The sequence below is a fragment of the Topomyia yanbarensis genome, chromosome 3, assembly GCF_030247195.1.
Source record: "Topomyia yanbarensis strain Yona2022 chromosome 3, ASM3024719v1, whole genome shotgun sequence".
Lineage (NCBI taxonomy): Eukaryota > Metazoa > Arthropoda > Insecta > Diptera > Culicidae > Topomyia > Topomyia yanbarensis.
In genome coordinates this window covers 347,727,550-347,746,147 of record NC_080672.1, presented here as the reverse complement: position 1 = coordinate 347,746,147, position 18,598 = coordinate 347,727,550, and the positions used below count along the sequence as shown (strand labels likewise).

At 35.9% G+C, this 18,598-nt stretch overlaps 1 protein-coding gene across 6 annotated transcripts in view; it reads right to left on the bottom strand.

Moving 5' to 3' along the window:
• Window positions 1-340: 340 nt before the first annotated feature.
• LOC131689020 (sodium-dependent dopamine transporter) overlaps window positions 341-18,598 on the bottom strand; it is a 76,558-nt gene continuing 58,300 nt past the window's right edge. For all 6 annotated transcript variants that reach the window (XM_058973751.1, XM_058973746.1, XM_058973750.1 and 3 more), the window contains 7 exons: window positions 10,579-10,713; window positions 10,227-10,521; window positions 9,782-10,159; window positions 9,488-9,725; window positions 9,190-9,418; window positions 3,007-3,275; window positions 341-2,936 (listed from right to left, as the gene is read on the bottom strand). In XM_058973751.1, coding sequence (XP_058829734.1) covers window positions 2,823-2,936; window positions 3,007-3,275; window positions 9,190-9,418; window positions 9,488-9,725; window positions 9,782-10,159; window positions 10,227-10,521; window positions 10,579-10,713 — 1,658 coding nt within the window. In that variant the 3' untranslated portion in view covers window positions 341-2,822. The remainder of the gene's footprint in view (window positions 2,937-3,006; window positions 3,276-9,189; window positions 9,419-9,487; window positions 9,726-9,781; window positions 10,160-10,226; window positions 10,522-10,578; window positions 10,714-18,598) is intronic.

Genomic DNA, 18,598 nt, shown 5'->3' with positions numbered 1-18,598 from the left:
AAAATTGGAACAAATGTAAAATTTCTCAACAAGTTGAATATTTTGGGGAAGGGGGGTCCAGAGCCTTGAAACTCTCCTCCTAGATCCGCCCCTGACTGACTCCTGTAGAAAAGATCACAACAGTTACAAAATTTGTGTTTCGCTGCGTTGTATTTTTCTCAGCTCGTTTTAAAACATTTCTTTTTGTTAGCGTTAATGTTGTGATGGTGTCGATAAACTGAAGTATGAAGCGTGCTTTGTAGTACATGGTAAGTAACAGTGACGGTTTATCAGGTGTACACCAGCGGGGAACAGTTCATCAAGAATTCAATCGAAAAACCTACGTGTACTGTCGGTTTCGAACTCAATTAACTTTATTACACAAAATTGTTCCAAACTATAGAATATAAACTGAAATATATCGTAGAAGAACTAGTTTGCCCTCAATGTATACCAACGCAAAACGAAAGTATATCTCTGTCTAAAACTTAACCATTCATTATTTCTACTCAACACATCAAATTCCTCAATTGATTCCATCTCTACGCTTCAAACTGTTATAATACTGCTACCGAAGTACGAATAAATACTGGTGATTCGTTGTTCGCTATTCCTGACCACTCGCTGAAAACATTGCACTAACTAGCGAAACCAAAGCAGTTCTTAAATTAATCAAAACACTAAAATAATTTACGGCCCGAAATTCGGCTATGTTCTACCCATCAATACTCAATCACTCGTCTTGGATTTTTATGAATTGTGCACATTCGATGGGATATTCTATAACAATTATTCCAAAGATTTTTTATGCATTTATGCGTTTTTTACGATCTGCAGAAGGGGAACACTATTATTGATAATTTTCTGTACGTTCATAGTTTAGTTCCAATCTGCTCAATATTTGTTATGCACAAAAAGGGGGAAACACTGTTTAGCTAGATGTTTCAGCTTTGACTAAAGTTTCGTTTTCTTTCGCAAGATTTTTTACCCTATTGCTTGTGAAATAGAAGAATTGGAGCGATTTTATGGTAGAGCAAATTTATCGAACGAAATTTAAATTAAAAAAAAAAAACAAATAAAAATTACTTATGATACCATAGAAGGTTTGTGAATTGTACAATGGTACATTCTGCTTTATTTTCCACATATAACAATAAAAGAATGCCTACTTTTATTAAAATTAAGCCACTTTAAGGGTTGAATAATGTGATAATAACAAAAAGCATACCAAAGCCTCCTTATTGAACATCTTTTTAATGGCTGAATAAGAAGGTGCACAATTTGGTGTTTTGGTACGCGATATGAATTTGTTACATTTATTAAGCCCTTATAAATGTCATAGTCGTTTTCGGTGTAGACTAATAATAAAAATTTAGACCTTAGTTTATTTGAATTAATGAGAATTGTTTTCTAAAGAATTTTACGAAATAGTCTTCTAATACTTCTCGATGGCTGAACGAGCAGTGTTTGAAGAACATTAAATTACGCGGTTTAAAGATTACGTAATGGAACAAATGTGTTGCACGACACATCGTAAATTTGTAATAACAGAGTTGATCGGACGACAGCTAATCACTCTTTTTAAAGAATAATAAGGTTCGATAAATCTGTTCGCATCACCTCAAATCCAGCCCAAATTCTTCTAAATAAAGTTGATGGTGTTTTAAGTTTTTCTACCCTGACGACCAACAAAAACAATTTTCACAACAATAACCCTACGACGAACAATTAAGAAATGCTACGCACAATAGCGGATAGAAGTTCTTAGTTTTGGATATAGGTTAGTACTTACTACACTAACTGGGATGTGTTGTATCAGCTCTTAATCACATTTTAGTTACGCTATACGCTTCAATGTTTTCCTAAATATTGTTTAACAGCGGTATAATTTTCCTGTATTTATTTTACATATCCAACATGATTTATTTGCTTCTCAATATATAATTTTCAGTTTATCTAATCAATTCGGTTAACTTTTAACTGTATAGTGCAAGAATAGCTCTCAGAAAAGTCGAAACAAAACTAACATCTACACTTATGGTGAAACTGGAACCGACCGAATCGTGAAAGTTGCCTTTTTATCTGTACCAAGCTTTATGGCTGTCAAGCTTGATGCGGACGTATCCAACCGCTCTCACAGTTCCGAGTGTTTCCATTTCGCTATAAGATAGGAAGAAACTTGATGGGGTATAACAAGCTGCAACAGCGATGGGGAGTAGCGGCACATGCGCTATACCACCCTAGTCGGGACACGAACATTGTGGTTTGTCTAGTGAAGCTTTACCGCATGGCAGTTTCTTCAAGCTAATAATCTATCATCAACGGTCACATGAAATTGTTAACAGTTCTACAGACACCCGTCTGCAACGAAAACACCTAAATCCTACCTTATGGCTACCGACAGTTATATCGCGAGTTGTATGTACAAAAATCGATCTGTCGGTTGTGCCGCCTTAATAAAAGTTTATTTACAGTTAAAATACTGTTTTTCGCTTGTTCTTTTCCCCACTTTTTTTTTAATTCATTGTTAACTATTATCTATACAGCATTGGAGCTTAATACTAATGATCGTAAGCTAATCAAAATCCGCGCTTCGCTGATTCCGACACCCACTCTAGGAGTGGGCTTAGACACTGAGCCGTATACTCTAAGGTAAATTCGTATAATAGTTCTCTAGCGTTCCATTGCAAACAGAAGCCCACATAAATGTCCGGTTTCTTTGCGTAGAAATTGTCCTAGCTCTAATCCTAAATATATAGAATATGTAACATACAACAAATTGCAGCCGCAATTTGAGCCGCTCAAACAAAGTAGATATCAAACTTGAGCGAGAATGATCGCACTCAAACTTCTTCACCTTCGTCGGAGTTGGTAAGCCGAACCTGTGCCGGTTCTGCCGTGATCCCGTTCACTGCCAGCTGCTGATCACGCCAGGGTGTCGTCAGGATACTCATTCGCTGTAAGAACGAAAAAACGGTGCTATATAAAAAGCATTCGTTCAAAGTGTCCCTCCATTTTTATACGAACCTGCCGGAAGGATCCCGGTGTTACTATCAGTTTGTAGAAAGCTATCAGCGGGATCATTATCATCGACGAACCGGCGATGCACCAACCCAGCACGTTGGCCCACGGTGGATAGGTGTAGTCTTCGTAGCTTAACGGTTCGTATCCGATCAGACCGTAAATAATAATGAAGAGTAGAAATAGTGGGGCCACGAACTTCCAGCATACGCGCCAGTAGATGCCGGGAGCGAAGCCGATCATGTCCTGGATGTCACCACAGAAACGTTGCGTTCCTGTTGAATGTAAAAAATTGTTAGCCTGTGTAAGTAATGTATGACGCATTGTAGATTGAAAATCTAGTATTTATATATTTACATAAAAAACTCCAATGAATACCTTTGAATTAGTGTTTAATAAAAATGTATTACAAGTTCAAATCTTCGAAAATCACAATATATAGGTCAAATGACACGTTCCCGTTATGCGGTCGGCAGGCCCATTGTGCGGCTGGCCATATTGGCCCCGGCCAATGGTGCTAGTCGTAGAGGGCACTGTAATCATGATTAGCGTTATAAAAAAGGTTAGGAAAATGTGCTAATTCTAAGTACACATTAAATTATCATTCGAAAGACGAATTAAAGAGCCAATATAAACACCACAGAGGTGCAAAACAAATGTCTTTTTTGCTTGATATGAAACTGAGTCAGGTTATAACTCCAGCTGCTGTCTAAATGTATGAACTGACAGCTGTTGGGGTTAGAGCCAGACTTCGAGGTCAAGCTAAAACGGCATAAGACTCTACCATAGACGCCAGAGGACCACGCTACGGCCATTCAGTTTTATTCACAATTAATAGTTATTTTCAAATCTAAAATGGCGACTTCCGGTTTAGATAAATTCTCTATAAGAATATTGCTCAACCGGAAGTCGCCATCTTAGATTTCAAAATAACGCAAAACAACCATTTTCAACATTTACTTGTCAAGCCCGTTCCAATTAATATTCATATTGTTGTGGTTATGGAGAATATTGTTGAACCGGAAGCTGCAAATCCTGAATTTCAGAAAAGTTCCAATAATCCAGTTTCATCATCTTCTTGCCAAGCCCGTTCCAAAGAAACCCATATTGTTAGAATATCGAGAATATTGCTCAACCGGAAGTTGCCACCTTGAATACCGTCAAACGGGGTTACTTGCAACACTTTTCAACTTCAAAGCGGTATAACTAAAAATGCTGTAACATTAGAATAATTTTCAATATGTACAAGCGCTAATGGGAGTATAAAGACTACTAAATGGTATTTTACAAATAAAAGCATCATTCCCTGTTTTCACGATGGCCAAAAATTATGCCTGTTGCAAGTACTATAATTTGGATGCCTATGTTGTTTATAATCAACAACGTTTTTGAACAGCGGGAACATTCGATTTATTCAAGAAATTCGTAAGAAAGGCTAGCTAACAGGGTTTTAACCCTTCATTTCAGAACTAGTAAGTAACAAGTATTATCCATAGAACTACAACTTCAGTTCTATCGCAATTAACGTGATTAGATTCCACTGGAACAGTGCAGTGAAACTATCAGTGAACGGTGAGAACTAAATTATACTACATCTTTGTTGTCTTCAGATATTATTGATAACAGATAACCTATTAATTTACACTGTCAACGACTATCTTTTCCATGCAATCGGACTATGATAAATGCTAGAACAATCCAGTTGAATCAGTGGTGGATCCAGGGGAAGGGTTCTGGGGGTCCGGACCTTCCCGAAATTTTTTTATCTCATTGAGAAATTTTAAAATAGTTTCTATTTTAAATTCATTCTAAATTTCAAATCATTCCAAACCAGATTCCAAAACTGATTTTAAAAAGAGGGGTATTAGATATTACGTATTGTACATTGAATATTTCAAAATCGAAATTTCGGACCCCCTCCGAAATTTTTTTTTGGATCCACTCCTGAGTTGAGTATAAGATAGAAATTGAGAATTTTCTAGTATTGCTAGAGAAGCAAGTTCACTTAAAGACGACTTCCTGGTACTGTTCTGTATTTAAGGAGCATTTTCATATTCTAGTTGTAGGTTATACCTTTAAAATTTGATTCAAAATGCTATACAGACTATTATTTGAAACGCTCAATCAGCCAGATGGCTAGAGTCATAATAGTAATAAGACAAAATACTGTTGCATGTTACCCCACATGGGTAGTTAATATAGTTAAATCGTTATCTTGCATATATTTGAGAGGGTAAACAAACATGTATCAAACAGTAACGTTTGTTGTTGTATACTCGATCTGTACGTAAGAGATACAAATGAAATGCTCTTATCATTGAAGTGGACCAAAGCACGACATTTCAGTTTGTTTTTCATTGAAATATCTCTAAATACAGAAGATTACCCTGTCGCGCTAAAGAAACCGAAAATAATGACTGGTAGTACATGATTATCTTTTAACATATGCTGGCTTTTGACAGCTATAATGCTAAATTGCAAACACTATTATTAGCGTTGTTAAATTAATCTGAACAGAAACATGTTGAAGTGTTGCAAGTTACCCCACTGTTGCAAGTTACTCCGTTTGACGGTATCGAAATGGCGCAAAACATCTATTTTCATTATCTACTAGTCAAGCCCGTTCCAAAAATATCCATATTTCTGCAAAAGAGTGCTCAGAGAGTCTTCAAAACGAACAGATTCCTGGAGTGCTGTTAGGTGCCCGATACTCGCCAGGTTCTGCTCCACTTAGTCCAGCCACCGGGAACGCTGCGCTCCCCTCCATCTTGTACCTGCCGGGTTGGAGGTGAAAACCAACTTGGTGGGGTTGTTGTCCGGCATCCTCACAACATGTCCCGCCCACCGTACCCTTCCAGCTTGAGCTATTTTCCGGATACTTGGCTCACCATAGAGTCGCGCAAGTTCGTGGTTCATCCTTCTCCTCCATCTTGCACACCACCGAAGATCGTACTCAGCACCCTCCTTTCGAAGACTTCGAGTGCTTGCAGATCCTCCTCGAGCAGATAATACGCCTTCTGATCTCCCGGCTGGTGTTATTGTCCGCAGTCACCAATGAGCCTAGATAGATGAACTCATCAACTACCTCGAACTCGTGGCCGTCGATCGTAATACTACTGCCCAAGCGTTCCCTATCGCGATCGGTTCCGCCAGCCAGCATGTACTTCGTGTTAGACACATTTATCTTCAGTCCTACTCGTGCTGCTTCGCGCTTCAGTCGGGTATACAGATCTGCTACCGTCTCCTTGTTTCTACCGATTATGTTCACGTCGTCAGCGAAGCACACGAATTGTCCGAACCTCGTGAAAATCATGCCCCGCATGTTTAACCCCGCTCTTCGCATTACACCTTCCAGCGCTATATTGAACAGCAGGCAGGACAACCTATCGCCTTGTCTTAGTTCGCTGCGTGTTTCAAACGGACCCGAGAGGTCGCCCGAAATTTTGACACAACACCTAACACCATCCATCGTAGCCTTAGTCAGTCTTGTCAGCTTCCCAGGGAAGCCGTTCTAATAGGCATATTTTTCAGCATTTCCAATGCAAGAGGCGAAGTGAGCGAGCGTCTAGAATTGTCCAAATCATGTGAAATTTGGCATCTGAGTGAAATTTGACATTTGTCACAATATGAGAGTTATTTTAAAAAAAATACTGCGATGCCCTAGCCCCCACCACAGTATATTGAAGTCACTGATATTATGTATATTACCCTGAAATTTTATTGTTATGCACAAGTTTTTGGCTCTAGTTGTTTGTAGTGCTAGTGACGAAAATACTTTGGAGTATTTTAAATATTTCTTCGAAAGTTTCGGTGACTTTGAAAAGTGCCATTTTTGCCAATAGTGTTAGTAAAAGTAATGAAATGGAAAATTTAAAATACTACCTAAACGGAGATCAATGGAAGAAAAAACAATGAAAGAATGCACAGAAAAATAAAAAATAGTAAAATCAACTAAATAATCAAGTTAATATCAATTGTCAAAAAATGTATAATCGAGAAAACCAAAACAGAATTTGTAAAAAAAATGATAAAAGAAGACAATAATCTATACAAACAAATTTCAAAGATTAAAGAAGCCGAACATTATTGAACAAATGGTGAAAATAATAAAAAATCGATATAAGTAGAAAAATTTCGAGAATCAATAAAAATTTAAAAAAACGGCTAAAAAGAATACGAAAATAAAACATATAAAAATGCAAAAAACTGAAAAGTTCGATAAATCGAAATTTATAAAATATATTTAACATTAAAAACAAGAAATTTTTAAACCAATAGAAAAAGCGAATAAAACGTTAGGAATGCTTAACAGTAGAGGAATGTACATGAAAAAACAAAGATAAAATAACCATGGAGAAATTTAAAAAAAATGGTCGGTTAATTTTGATAACTTGGAAACTTGGAATGATGAAAAGACGAAAAAATAAATAAATTTGGAAGGTATGGATTGAACAAAAACGGAACAAGCGGACAAATTCCAAAACACAAAAAGTAGTAGAAAAACCAAAATAGTATACCAAGAAACACGCAAAATAGAAAAAAGAAGATGAAATATAAAAAAAAACGATTTTAATTATTTAAAGAATGAAAAAAGCATTAGAAATTCAATTTGAGATAAAATCAAACAACGGACTAAATATAAAACGAAGCAAAAGTGTGCATAATGGCAAAAAAGGAAAATCAAAAAAAGCAAAAAAATTAGTAAACGTATAGGAAAATGGTCAACAGAAAATGTACTGTCAAAATAAGTTTAATAAAAAAATAAAGAACAAATGAAAGATTAAGAAAAATGTGCAAAATATAAATAAAATTAAATTAAAATAGCAATAGGGAAAAATAAAACTACGGAAAACGGAAAGCTAAAAACTAGAAAACATGGAACAAAATACAAGAAAGATAAATAATGAAACAATAAGAAAAATAGAGATGAATTAAAAAAAGTCGAAATGCTTTTAGGAATGCAAAAAATATAGAGAAAAAAGAAAATGGAAAACGGGTATGATAAGAATCAATGGAGCAAAAAACAAATTTTAAAAATTGGGCGGAATAAACGATAGAATCAAATAAAAAAGCAGGGTATTAAAATATGAAACAATAAAAAAAATTAAATAAAGTGAAATTCCCTCGAAGGTCTACAAAGAATCAAAAAGCACCAGCCACTCTCGCTGTGAAAGATAACCTGAGCGAGCTTTGCTCTGCTCCACAGTAAACAAAAACAGGGCGTGAAATCAGACTTCAGTGTCTTTCGAGAATCTTTGTGCGTTGATCCATTGAAGCGAAGGTCCTGTGGGGTAATGTAAATCTGAACCCAAATGGTGGTGAACATTTTTAAACGTATTGCCCAACACCTCCTTGTCGATTAGGGCCTGCAAACCGTGCTGGATGATTTACAAAATTATGCTGAGAGTTCCTGGTGAAGAAATGGGCAACACCAAATTACAAAATATTCCACTGGATTCATCCAGGCGAAATTCGAATTATCTGAACAAAGACACGGAACTTTCCTCCAAAAACCGGTGCGACAACCCTAAACAGAAAGTTGAGAAGTTTTCTTTTTCTTTCTAATAATTACTTTTGATAATAATCCAGCAGTTGCGAAGACAGGAAATTCAATAAATCAATTTCTTACTGGCGATATTTGGAGAGAACCTCATGACTAGTCAAACCTTCTAATTATTTAACCCTAATAAGTCAGATCTCATTTTTGTTTCGATTATAGATATTTTAACCACAAGGTCTTTCACTTCTTCATTAAAGTTAGAAAATTTTCTTTAAACAAACTCTATTCCTGTGTGCGGGGTTTGGAATCGAACCCAGGTGAGCTGCGTACATGGCAATCGATGTACCAACTATGCTATGCCCGCCCGGGTTTGAACTTCGGATTGGATACAAATATATATTTGATATCAAATTTGCAGTAGTTTAGTAATTTTCGCTATTCTAGTTACATCATACACAAGATATTGAATTTTTAATTGCTTTCTTAAATAAATTTTTGTCAAAATTTTAGTTTCTGTTAGAAATCCCCCCTCTCGGCGGCCCTGTATTGAACATTTCTAGTATCGACAGCTATCAGTTTTGAAATTCCATAACCAAAACTTTAGTGTATTTCCATTAATTAATTTGCATGTCGTTCTAAATTGACACCTTCTTAGCTTAATATTTTGATTCATCAAAGTGAATACTTACCATAAATCCACGAAACAGCAATTGATTCAAATAGCACAGCTATCAGAATTGAATAACCAGCCGCATACCGATCCAGCAGTTGGAAGAAATAGAATCCTCCCTGCGTACAGCTAGCCAATCCCACGACAAAGTACAGTGAAAACAGACAAGCTACGAAAACCTCACGATTTCGTCCAATTTTTGGAAATTCGTCACTAAGTGCGGTGATAATGGCTTCTGAACCACCAAACTGAAAAAAAAGAAACAAAAAAAAATTAACGCACTGCTGTTCCTTAACCCGAAATACGAAAAAACTTACCGAACTATCCAATCCCAGCGTCAGCAACATCATGAAAAAAATTAACGCCCAAAAGGTACTTCCAGGCATGGTGGCAATAGCTGCCGGATATACCACAAATACCAATCCAGGACCCTCGGTGGCAACATCCTCAATGTTCTTCCCGCTAGCATGTGCCATGTAACCAAGTACGGAGAAGATCACGAAACCGGCTACGAAACTGGTCGCAGAATTTATAAAACTCGTTAGAAGGGCATCTCTGAAAAAAGTTACCCCATTAAATCAGGTTTAGGTAATATTGCTGCCACTGCTCACTTGTAGACATTGTTGTGATATTTGTTGTAAGAAGCGTACGCCAGCAGTACTCCGAAGCCAGGTCCCAGCGAAAAGAACACCTGGGTGGCGGCATCTACCCACACTTCCGGTTTGTATATCACATCGAAGTTGGGGCTCAGATAGTACTGAATGCCGGTGGCCGATCCGGGCAGAGTGATGCCTCGTATTAGTAAAATCAGCAGAACAGCGTACGGAAATAATGCCGTAAACCAGACAACCTTTCCGGAAGTGCTGATACCCTTCCACAGCGAGAAATAACAAATTAAATAGACTGCCAGTAAACACATAGCCATATCCCATTTGATCGACCCGAGATCATGCAGTCCGTCACTTTTGTCCAGCTCCAGAATGTAGTTGCTATTGGTTGGGAATAATGCGTTTTGTAACCGCTGGCATGATTGTATACTGGAAAACGAATACTTACTTGAAATATTCGGAAGCCGCCGATGCAAATTTTGTCTCATTGACCACCACTGTGGTCACATTGGACAGTGTTCCATTGAGGGCCTCGACAGCAGCTGCAGCCGCTGCTTCGGCCGTCTTATTGTGCCCGCCGAATTCGAACGGTCTACACAGGACCGTATTCCATTCATTATTACACAACTCCCAGGGAAGATTACTCGTGAACGACGCGAAGAAGAATCGCAAGGACCACGCGATGATGACATTATAGTAGAAGTCAACATAGAAGGCAATAAGTACAACCGCGTAACCGATACCTGAAATTTGAATTCATTTTGTAATAGCATGATTAGGTATAATATTGAGAGACACACCTTTAAAAAGAGGAACTAGTCGACCCCAGCAGGTTATGGCACCTTTCCGGTTGAACTGGCCCAGTGCCAGTTCCATGTAGAATAGTGGAATTCCACCGACCAGCAGCATCACAGAGTAGGGGACGAGAAAAGCACCTGTCGGCGGATAGAACGGAAAATATTGATATTTTATTGAATCGATGTAACTTTTGCATAATATTAATAAGAATAATTAAAATGAAAATTGGTTATCCCATGGTACTCAGGCTGGCAGAATCGAAAACGTTTTTAAACTTTTTTAAATATTTGCACAAACGGCGATAAGGCTGACATACCCATTTATCATGGAATTACGTCTTTGACAGCTGGTTCTAGTAAATCGAAACTATCGTCAAAGAGATGTTGTTCAGTACTCGCAGGAACTATAGTACCATCGTGCAGGGTATCTTTGCGCACGTTTTATCAATTTTTCAATTTTGACGAATTGTAACTCCTTTAATAATCGATGGATTTGTATGATATCAGCGCAGATTTATCGTCATCGTGTATGTATTATTTATGCCAAATATGAGCAAAATTGGTTTACACATAAAAAAGTTGAGCATATAGAGTTCAAAAATATTTTTTGTGGACTAGCTGGAGGTTACTTTGCACCAGGGATGTTATGCACCTCAGAGCAAATAAAGAGAAGAATAACAAACGCTCTTTGCACTTTTCATGCGAACCACCGCTCTTCTCTTTCACAATAAACCTCTTCACTCCGATGCATGTTGCTCCCACACGTATATTCTACTCCATGGCTGCACGCCACAAAGAGTAGAAATAAAGAGGCTCTTTAGTGTGTATCTTGGTCCCACGCGCACGTAACTAGAGAAGGCAACCAAAAATCATTTTTAAAACGTTCTTCCGATCAAACTTTATCTGAATTGTAGTTTGATTCGCCTTCCTACTTGCTTTCCAGTGAGGGGAGGCACAAAAAAGTGGCCCTTCAAGGTGACTCTTTAAACGAAATTGTGCAGCTCTTGGTGCACAGATCTTACTCTTTTTCGTTTTCAAGTTTCTCTTTGTGCGGTCGTTCTGCACATCGCAGTGTTTTTGTGCTGCTCTATTTTAAATCGGTGTATTTCGCTCTTTGTGGCTCATTGTGTGAGCAAATAACAAGCCTGCTTTGCACACTTCTTCAATTCGACATAAAATAAAAATTTACCAGTTTTGTTCACATTCATTGAAATATCATTAATTTATATTGATATCAGAGGCTTTTTCAACAATAAAGCATCACGCATTTATCGCATTTTCTAAAATAAGGGATTCATTTTAATTCAACATTTACAACGTTACTTGTCAGAAAAACTTGAGTGGGTTGAGACTGCATATTGTTTTTCGTATAGAAAAAAGGAAAATGATGAAAAATGGCAATGGCAATTTTATGCAAAAAAATTCAGCATCTCTGAAACTTCGGAATATGAAAGAATGGGCTTTCCCCTTTCATTTGAAACTAAGATCAAAATAATCCGTCGGGGGGTCTAGAGCAACTTTTTTTTTTGAAGTTTTTTTCGTAACGATATAGGTTTTACTACTGGAGCTAGTTCATATTCCTGTCCCTAGATGGTGCTTTATACATTCGAACAACACTAAAAGTGAGAATTTGATAGAAAACTTAATTGTCTACAAGTTTGTTGACCACTAAAAATTGATCTGAAATTATCCGGAAAAGTTGCTTAAGATTTTAACAAAGTTATATCTAAGATAGTTTCACACGAGGCCTAGTGGTTTGGAAATATGTTTTCTCGCACTTATTACATTACCAAAAAAGAATTAATATAATAGGCTTAGTGGCATGAAAATATTAGACGGGATTCATTACGTTGACAATTCTAATTGACCTTCTGAAAATTAGGATGTTTGACAGAGTCAGAAAACTATTTGTGCTTTTAGTTTGTAATCTTTCCCGATAGTTTCGAAGGAACTACCATTCATCGGAAGGTATTGCTTGGTTACAAGGGTTTGCTTACATTTACGTTTTAGAAAGGACCATATGTCGTATAATTTAGGTTATGATCACTTAAGTCAGCTATTATAAATCCGATCAAGACAAAATGTTGGGACACACCGTTTCTAATTTAACGCAAACCACAGCAGTAACTGTCCAAATTATTGTTTAGCGTGAAACGATTTATTCAAATTTTCTCCGCATAGCATATTGTGGCAGTTGAATTTTACGGCCATTTCCTATCAATTATGCGAGATATCGTTACTAAATTGATCCTAGATTATGCGAAATGTATTACTTTTGAAAACAAAATATGATATGAGTACAACAAAAACCTTATATACATAGAAGTCCTCGAATATATCCCAAAAAAAATTAACTTGATCCAAAGACTCAAAGTTTTTTGTTAACTGTTTGTCACATTGAGTTAATTTTGCAGACGGATAATCAGAGTTTTTAACCATGCGTTGCAATTAAATCCGCGTAATAGTGCAATGGTGCGTTAAAAGTTTCATTGAGTTTGTTCGAATATAAAGGTTGAAGTTCAGGACAAGTGAATTTTATACGAAGATGCCAACAGAGTAGGAGATTCATGTAAGAATAGTTATCAGTCCTCTCAGGAAGTATAGTAGCACAATCAAAAAAATGAAAAAGATGGCATACATCATAGCAAAAGCTGTTTCTGCGGGAGGAATCACTTACCATCATGAACAAGAATATTAATATCATACTAGTTTTGTCAACACTTATCTAAGAATTGAGATGAACAAACATATTAATGGTGCCCTGTATCAGGGAATTATAATTTTCAGCTGAAAGATGAGACTTTCCAAGCTCTCAAATTCCGCTGAACTCACTATTGAACTAAACACAACTATTTGGCAAATAAAAAAAGTGCTTGTGAATTGACAAACCACTAGGTCTTCTGTGAAGCTAACTTAGACTTAGAATTCGTTAAAATATTAAACAACTTATCCGAAAAATTTCAAATCGGTTTTTAGTTGGTAACAAAGTTGTAGACAATTAAATAATCTATCAGATTCTCACTTTTAGTGTTGCTCGAATGTCTACAGCACCATCTAGGGGCAGAAATATGAACTAGTTCCATTGTAAAATCTATGTTTTCACGAAAAAAAACTTCAAAAAAAAAGTTGCTCTAGACCCCCCGACGGATTATTTTGATTTTGGTTTCAAATGAAAGGGGAAAGCCCATTCTTTCATATCCTGAAGTTTCAGAGATGCTGAATTTTTTTGCATAAAGTTGTTAAAAAAAGACACCGTGTATCAATTATAAAAATAGCCACACGGTGGGATTGAAATTTCGCAAAATAAAAAAAAGTGAAATAAGGGGCTATTTATGACGTATATTTGAGTGCTAAATTGATAGCGTAATTAGTACACAAGGCCACATTCTCAAGTTATGCACTTTTTATGTCAAGAATTCTGAAATAAAGGCTCGAAACCAGTTTTTTCACGGCCAAAATCACATTATTTTGCAACCACCAATTTTGGAGGTTCAATGTCTTCAAAGAAATTATACAACATAATACAGAGCATCTCTTGAAAAAAAAAACAATTTTGGTAATTAATTTTCTTGGAGATATTTACGGAGAATAAACTCAAAACATTATTTAGAGGTTTGGTATCTTCGGTAAGTTGTTGATAATGATATCAAAAATGCTTCAAATGCTCATAAAAACCGATCCTGACGTATTAGAAACAAACGGAAAACGCATTTTTCATCTTTTTTCTTCCTCTTTCCGAAAAACAGTATGTGGTCCCGGTACACTTAAGATTTTCTGTTTTGTTGAGCAGTCTTATTTTACGAGCCTCCAATCACTTTTATCAACACTTGAAGTGTTTTGTTTGTTTTGGTAAACAGTTTTAAGAAAAATGACGAAAGGCATATGCAACATGTTTAAAAGACATGGCTGTACAAATGTCAAACTAATAAAAGCGCGTCTGTTAGTAAATATTGAAAAACTAAAGTGTGCAAAGTAGCCCCACATATCCAAAGTAGCCCGTATGGTAGTTGTTGTCAACACGGATTTTATCCTAAAGGTCGATAAACAGTGGACCTTTGTAAGTTTACAACGTCTTGCATCGCTGCAATACAATTCCTTTGAAAATAACACATCTGGAAACTTCAGAGATTTTTCAAATGACTCGGATCATATTAATGCAACAGACAGCTGCATGAAAAAATCGGTTGGGCAGAATATCAAAACATTGTAATATTATGCAGTTGAGGTTTCGCTACAGAGTGTCGAGAAAAGCTAATTGTATGACGTGACGCATCATTTGATTTCAGCACATTTTTACAGCTCACATTCAAGCCAAGCAGCGTCAGCAGAACGCATACGTATCACTTCTCCAGATCACGAAAACGTCTCCACACACATTTCTTCACATGTTCAGATCTTTCGACCAGTGATCTGTCACTATTCAAGTCACCGTTTCAACAATTAAAATAATTTGATTATTATCCTTCTTTGTGTAACGAGCTGTTTCTGTCGAATCTATATCACAGTGTCTCTAGTAGAAAATATTTAAACACAAAATCAGTATCGCTTAAGTCCTCGCTAATCGAAAGCTTAGATACTCCTCTTTCATCTGAGCATAACTTTGAAATGTTCTATCGGGGGTTTAGAACATTTATTTTTTAAACATTTTGACGATCAATTTTTGAAATAATTTTTCAATTTGTAGCTCATAACAGATAAGGAGGTCTAATTAGTGAACACACATTGTTAGAGGAACGGACTTGTAACGTTAATGAAAGCTTCGAAGACACCATTTAGCCAGTTTCGCGTTGGTAATGGGGTATCTTGAAAGTCGCAAAACAAACCTTCAATTTATTGTTCTTCGAAATATATTTTTGCTCGAGGTTCCTATGTGACTGATGTTCAAAATTCTATCATTCTTCTATGGATTCTTTGAACTATTTTATCTTAATAAGATTTGTCCACATTTTAGTGGAAAATTATATTTTCCGCAAATTCATTTCATGTTCTGTTTTGTAGTTAGCGAGAAAATGTTTGGAGACAGCAGGGTGTTATATGTTTTTGGGGATTGTGTATTTGTTCAAAGTAGCAATTCTATTATAGGAAATATGGGAGAGTTGAAATTTTAAACTGCACTTTATCAAGTATTTCGATTTGATTAATTCACGAAACAAAAGATCTAAATACATCAAATAATAGTAAAATGATCTGAGAAATTCGAAAATGATACAATTTTGAATGAGAAAAGGGTAGGAAAAGAATCCCGTGCAAAAAAGGTCTAATAACATAAAATATAATTAAAAGAGTATGGTTTCGCGGTTTTAAAGAATTTCTAAACCATATTATAACAGGTTTATAACCCTATGTTGACCCAAAATCTCATCTGTTTATTTTTTTTTTTTAATTGAAACGTTAATAATATTTTAGTGTATTAAACGCAAATCCAAAGAGAAAGTTTTCAATATTACAACCAATTTCGGAAGGTCAATTCACAAGATAATTTTATCTCACTTACGATCAAAGGGATATTCATTTGTGAAAAAGGTTCACTAAATTTAAATATTAAACATATACATAACTAATTGAATTCAACGAACACAAATACTTCAGAAACTAAAAATTTATTTTCTGACGCCAATTATTCAAAAACGTTTAAAAAAGTTAGTTTTCTAGATCAGTGATATTGATTTGTTGGTGGTAATATTGTTCTACCAGAGAAAAAAATATACTGAGTAAAAATATTATTCAAATTTAAAATGTGAATTAACGCGAAATGAAAGTCCCTCCTTCTGATACTGAATGTCTAAAGATTCATCCCCCTAAAAGTGAGATATCTTCTGAGACCTATATTCATTGAAACTCAGTCTTCAAAAATAATCATCGAAAAGTAAAAAAAATTGTTCTAGACCCCCCGATAGAATATTTTAAATAGTCTTAGATGAAAGAGGAGCATCTAAGCTTTAGATTAGTGAGTACTTCAGTGATACTGATTTTTTATATAAATATTGTTCTACCAGAGACACTGTGATATAATGTAAAACATTCTATCCAGTCATCCCAACTACTTACCCTTAGACCCAGACGATGGGTAATAGCTTCATAATTTCGGGATACCATGAAGTTTTAAAAACGTCAAATTATAAGTGTATCCTACTGAACCACGGCTCTACCACACTTTTTACACAATTAAGTGCCTCTGGGAATCGCGTTTTGCCCAATACCGGAATACTCCGGGTACTCATACCCCTGTAACTTTGGTCACAGATGCGTGCAGTGGACCAAACCAGTAGCGTTTGATTTCTCATAAAATTATGCAACTTTTGATATAGGTATAGATTGTGATAGAAATTCCGCGGCGAATAATTAAGTGACTCTGGGGGGTCGCTTTTTGCCCATTGAGCGTCCACCACGCGATGTGGCCGCCGATCCGCCGTCCGAAGCAGCGGCCCCTCGCAAGCAAACATGTGACCCCATTCGATTCCCCGGACTGTTTATACATCGGAATGAATTATGATATGATATGAATTAATTTAAGTTCAACGAAACGGCAGCGAAGTCGGACAGCACACAACTAGTAACGATGTGGCGTAGCCACATTAGGCGTCAATGCTTCAAAGGATTACACTACATCAGTAACACAAATCTTAAATAATAATAAACTAATCAGTTTTGGTTCGCTGCAACTTTAATTATAAATATTATTATGCTTAACAAACTTTTATTTAAATAAAAGTAAAACGCTACGAAAATATACTTAAACATTCAATTTCGAAATTTCAAAAACGCAGAAATTTACTTTTCAAAGAAAACGGGTCATTGTTTCAAATCTTGGGTTCAGATCTTACTACTCTAAATATCACTCGCTTTGCTTCATTCGGCCTTGTTTCCTTCGGCCTAATGACCATTTGGCCTAATGACCTACGTCCCAGTGACCCAGCATCGTTTTTATCTGCTTGTTTTACATGTTAGTTCATCAAATTTATTACATAGCCATTTTGTTAGATTCTGTATTATTGGTAATAATACTAGGTAATAAAACGGTGCATAAAAGTACATCCACCCTAACGTACCTACCCAAGTAACAATCGAAGTTTTATAGCACGCTACAAGTGCAATCTAAGTTTTATGGGAGGCTATAAAACCACCATGAAACCTCAATTGTTACTAGGGTAGTTACGTTTTAGCGTACATAACACCTGTTTACGACAACTCTGAACTCAATAAGCCGGTGATCATTTTGTAAAATCGTGTGCTGAATCCGAAAATTAAGTCCAAATAATTTACAGTAGAATCATTTCCGATTTAGACTAAAAAAAGAATTTCACTTTTAAAATAAAAAGTACATTTAGTGAAATCCATATATCTTCGGTTATAGAGTACGGATACGAAATATAATTATGTTAAATTAAAGGTGAACGAATGTACTTTTGGTCGCCTGTACTTTTTGTTTTGGCGTGACTAATTCTAATTGATTCTGACGTAAGATTTTGTGTAAGATAAAGCAATTCTAATATCTATCAGCGATTGGCGTATTGCTACTTGTTTTTCCGAGATTGCCCTATTGTAATCAGATCAATTGTAAAACATGGCCAAATGAAGTAGTCAAACAAATATTTGACACATCTACTTCCGATATAAGTGAGCTCAGTCCGATGTAGAACATATGAGCGATACTATAGTAATTTTATCATGTGTATCTTTTAGAGCTGAAGGAAGCGATCTCTGAAACAATTAAGCAGGTTCATACCTTTTTGTGAGAAAAAATCGATGAAAGTTTAAGTTTCTGTAAAGGCATAAGGTAATCATTTTATTACATCAAAATTATAGTATTTGATTACACATTTTTCAATGAAAAAACAAGCGTTAGTTTATGAAAATATATTGAGAATTGGCACAACCTTAACGGTTGTTTTGAATAAAAATCGCTTTAAACCATCCTGAACTTTTGCCATAACTCTATGGAAAAAGTTCAGGATGGTTTAAAGCGATTTTTATTCAAAACAACCATTAAGGTTGTGAAAGAAGGTTTGTAGAATCTTGTTGT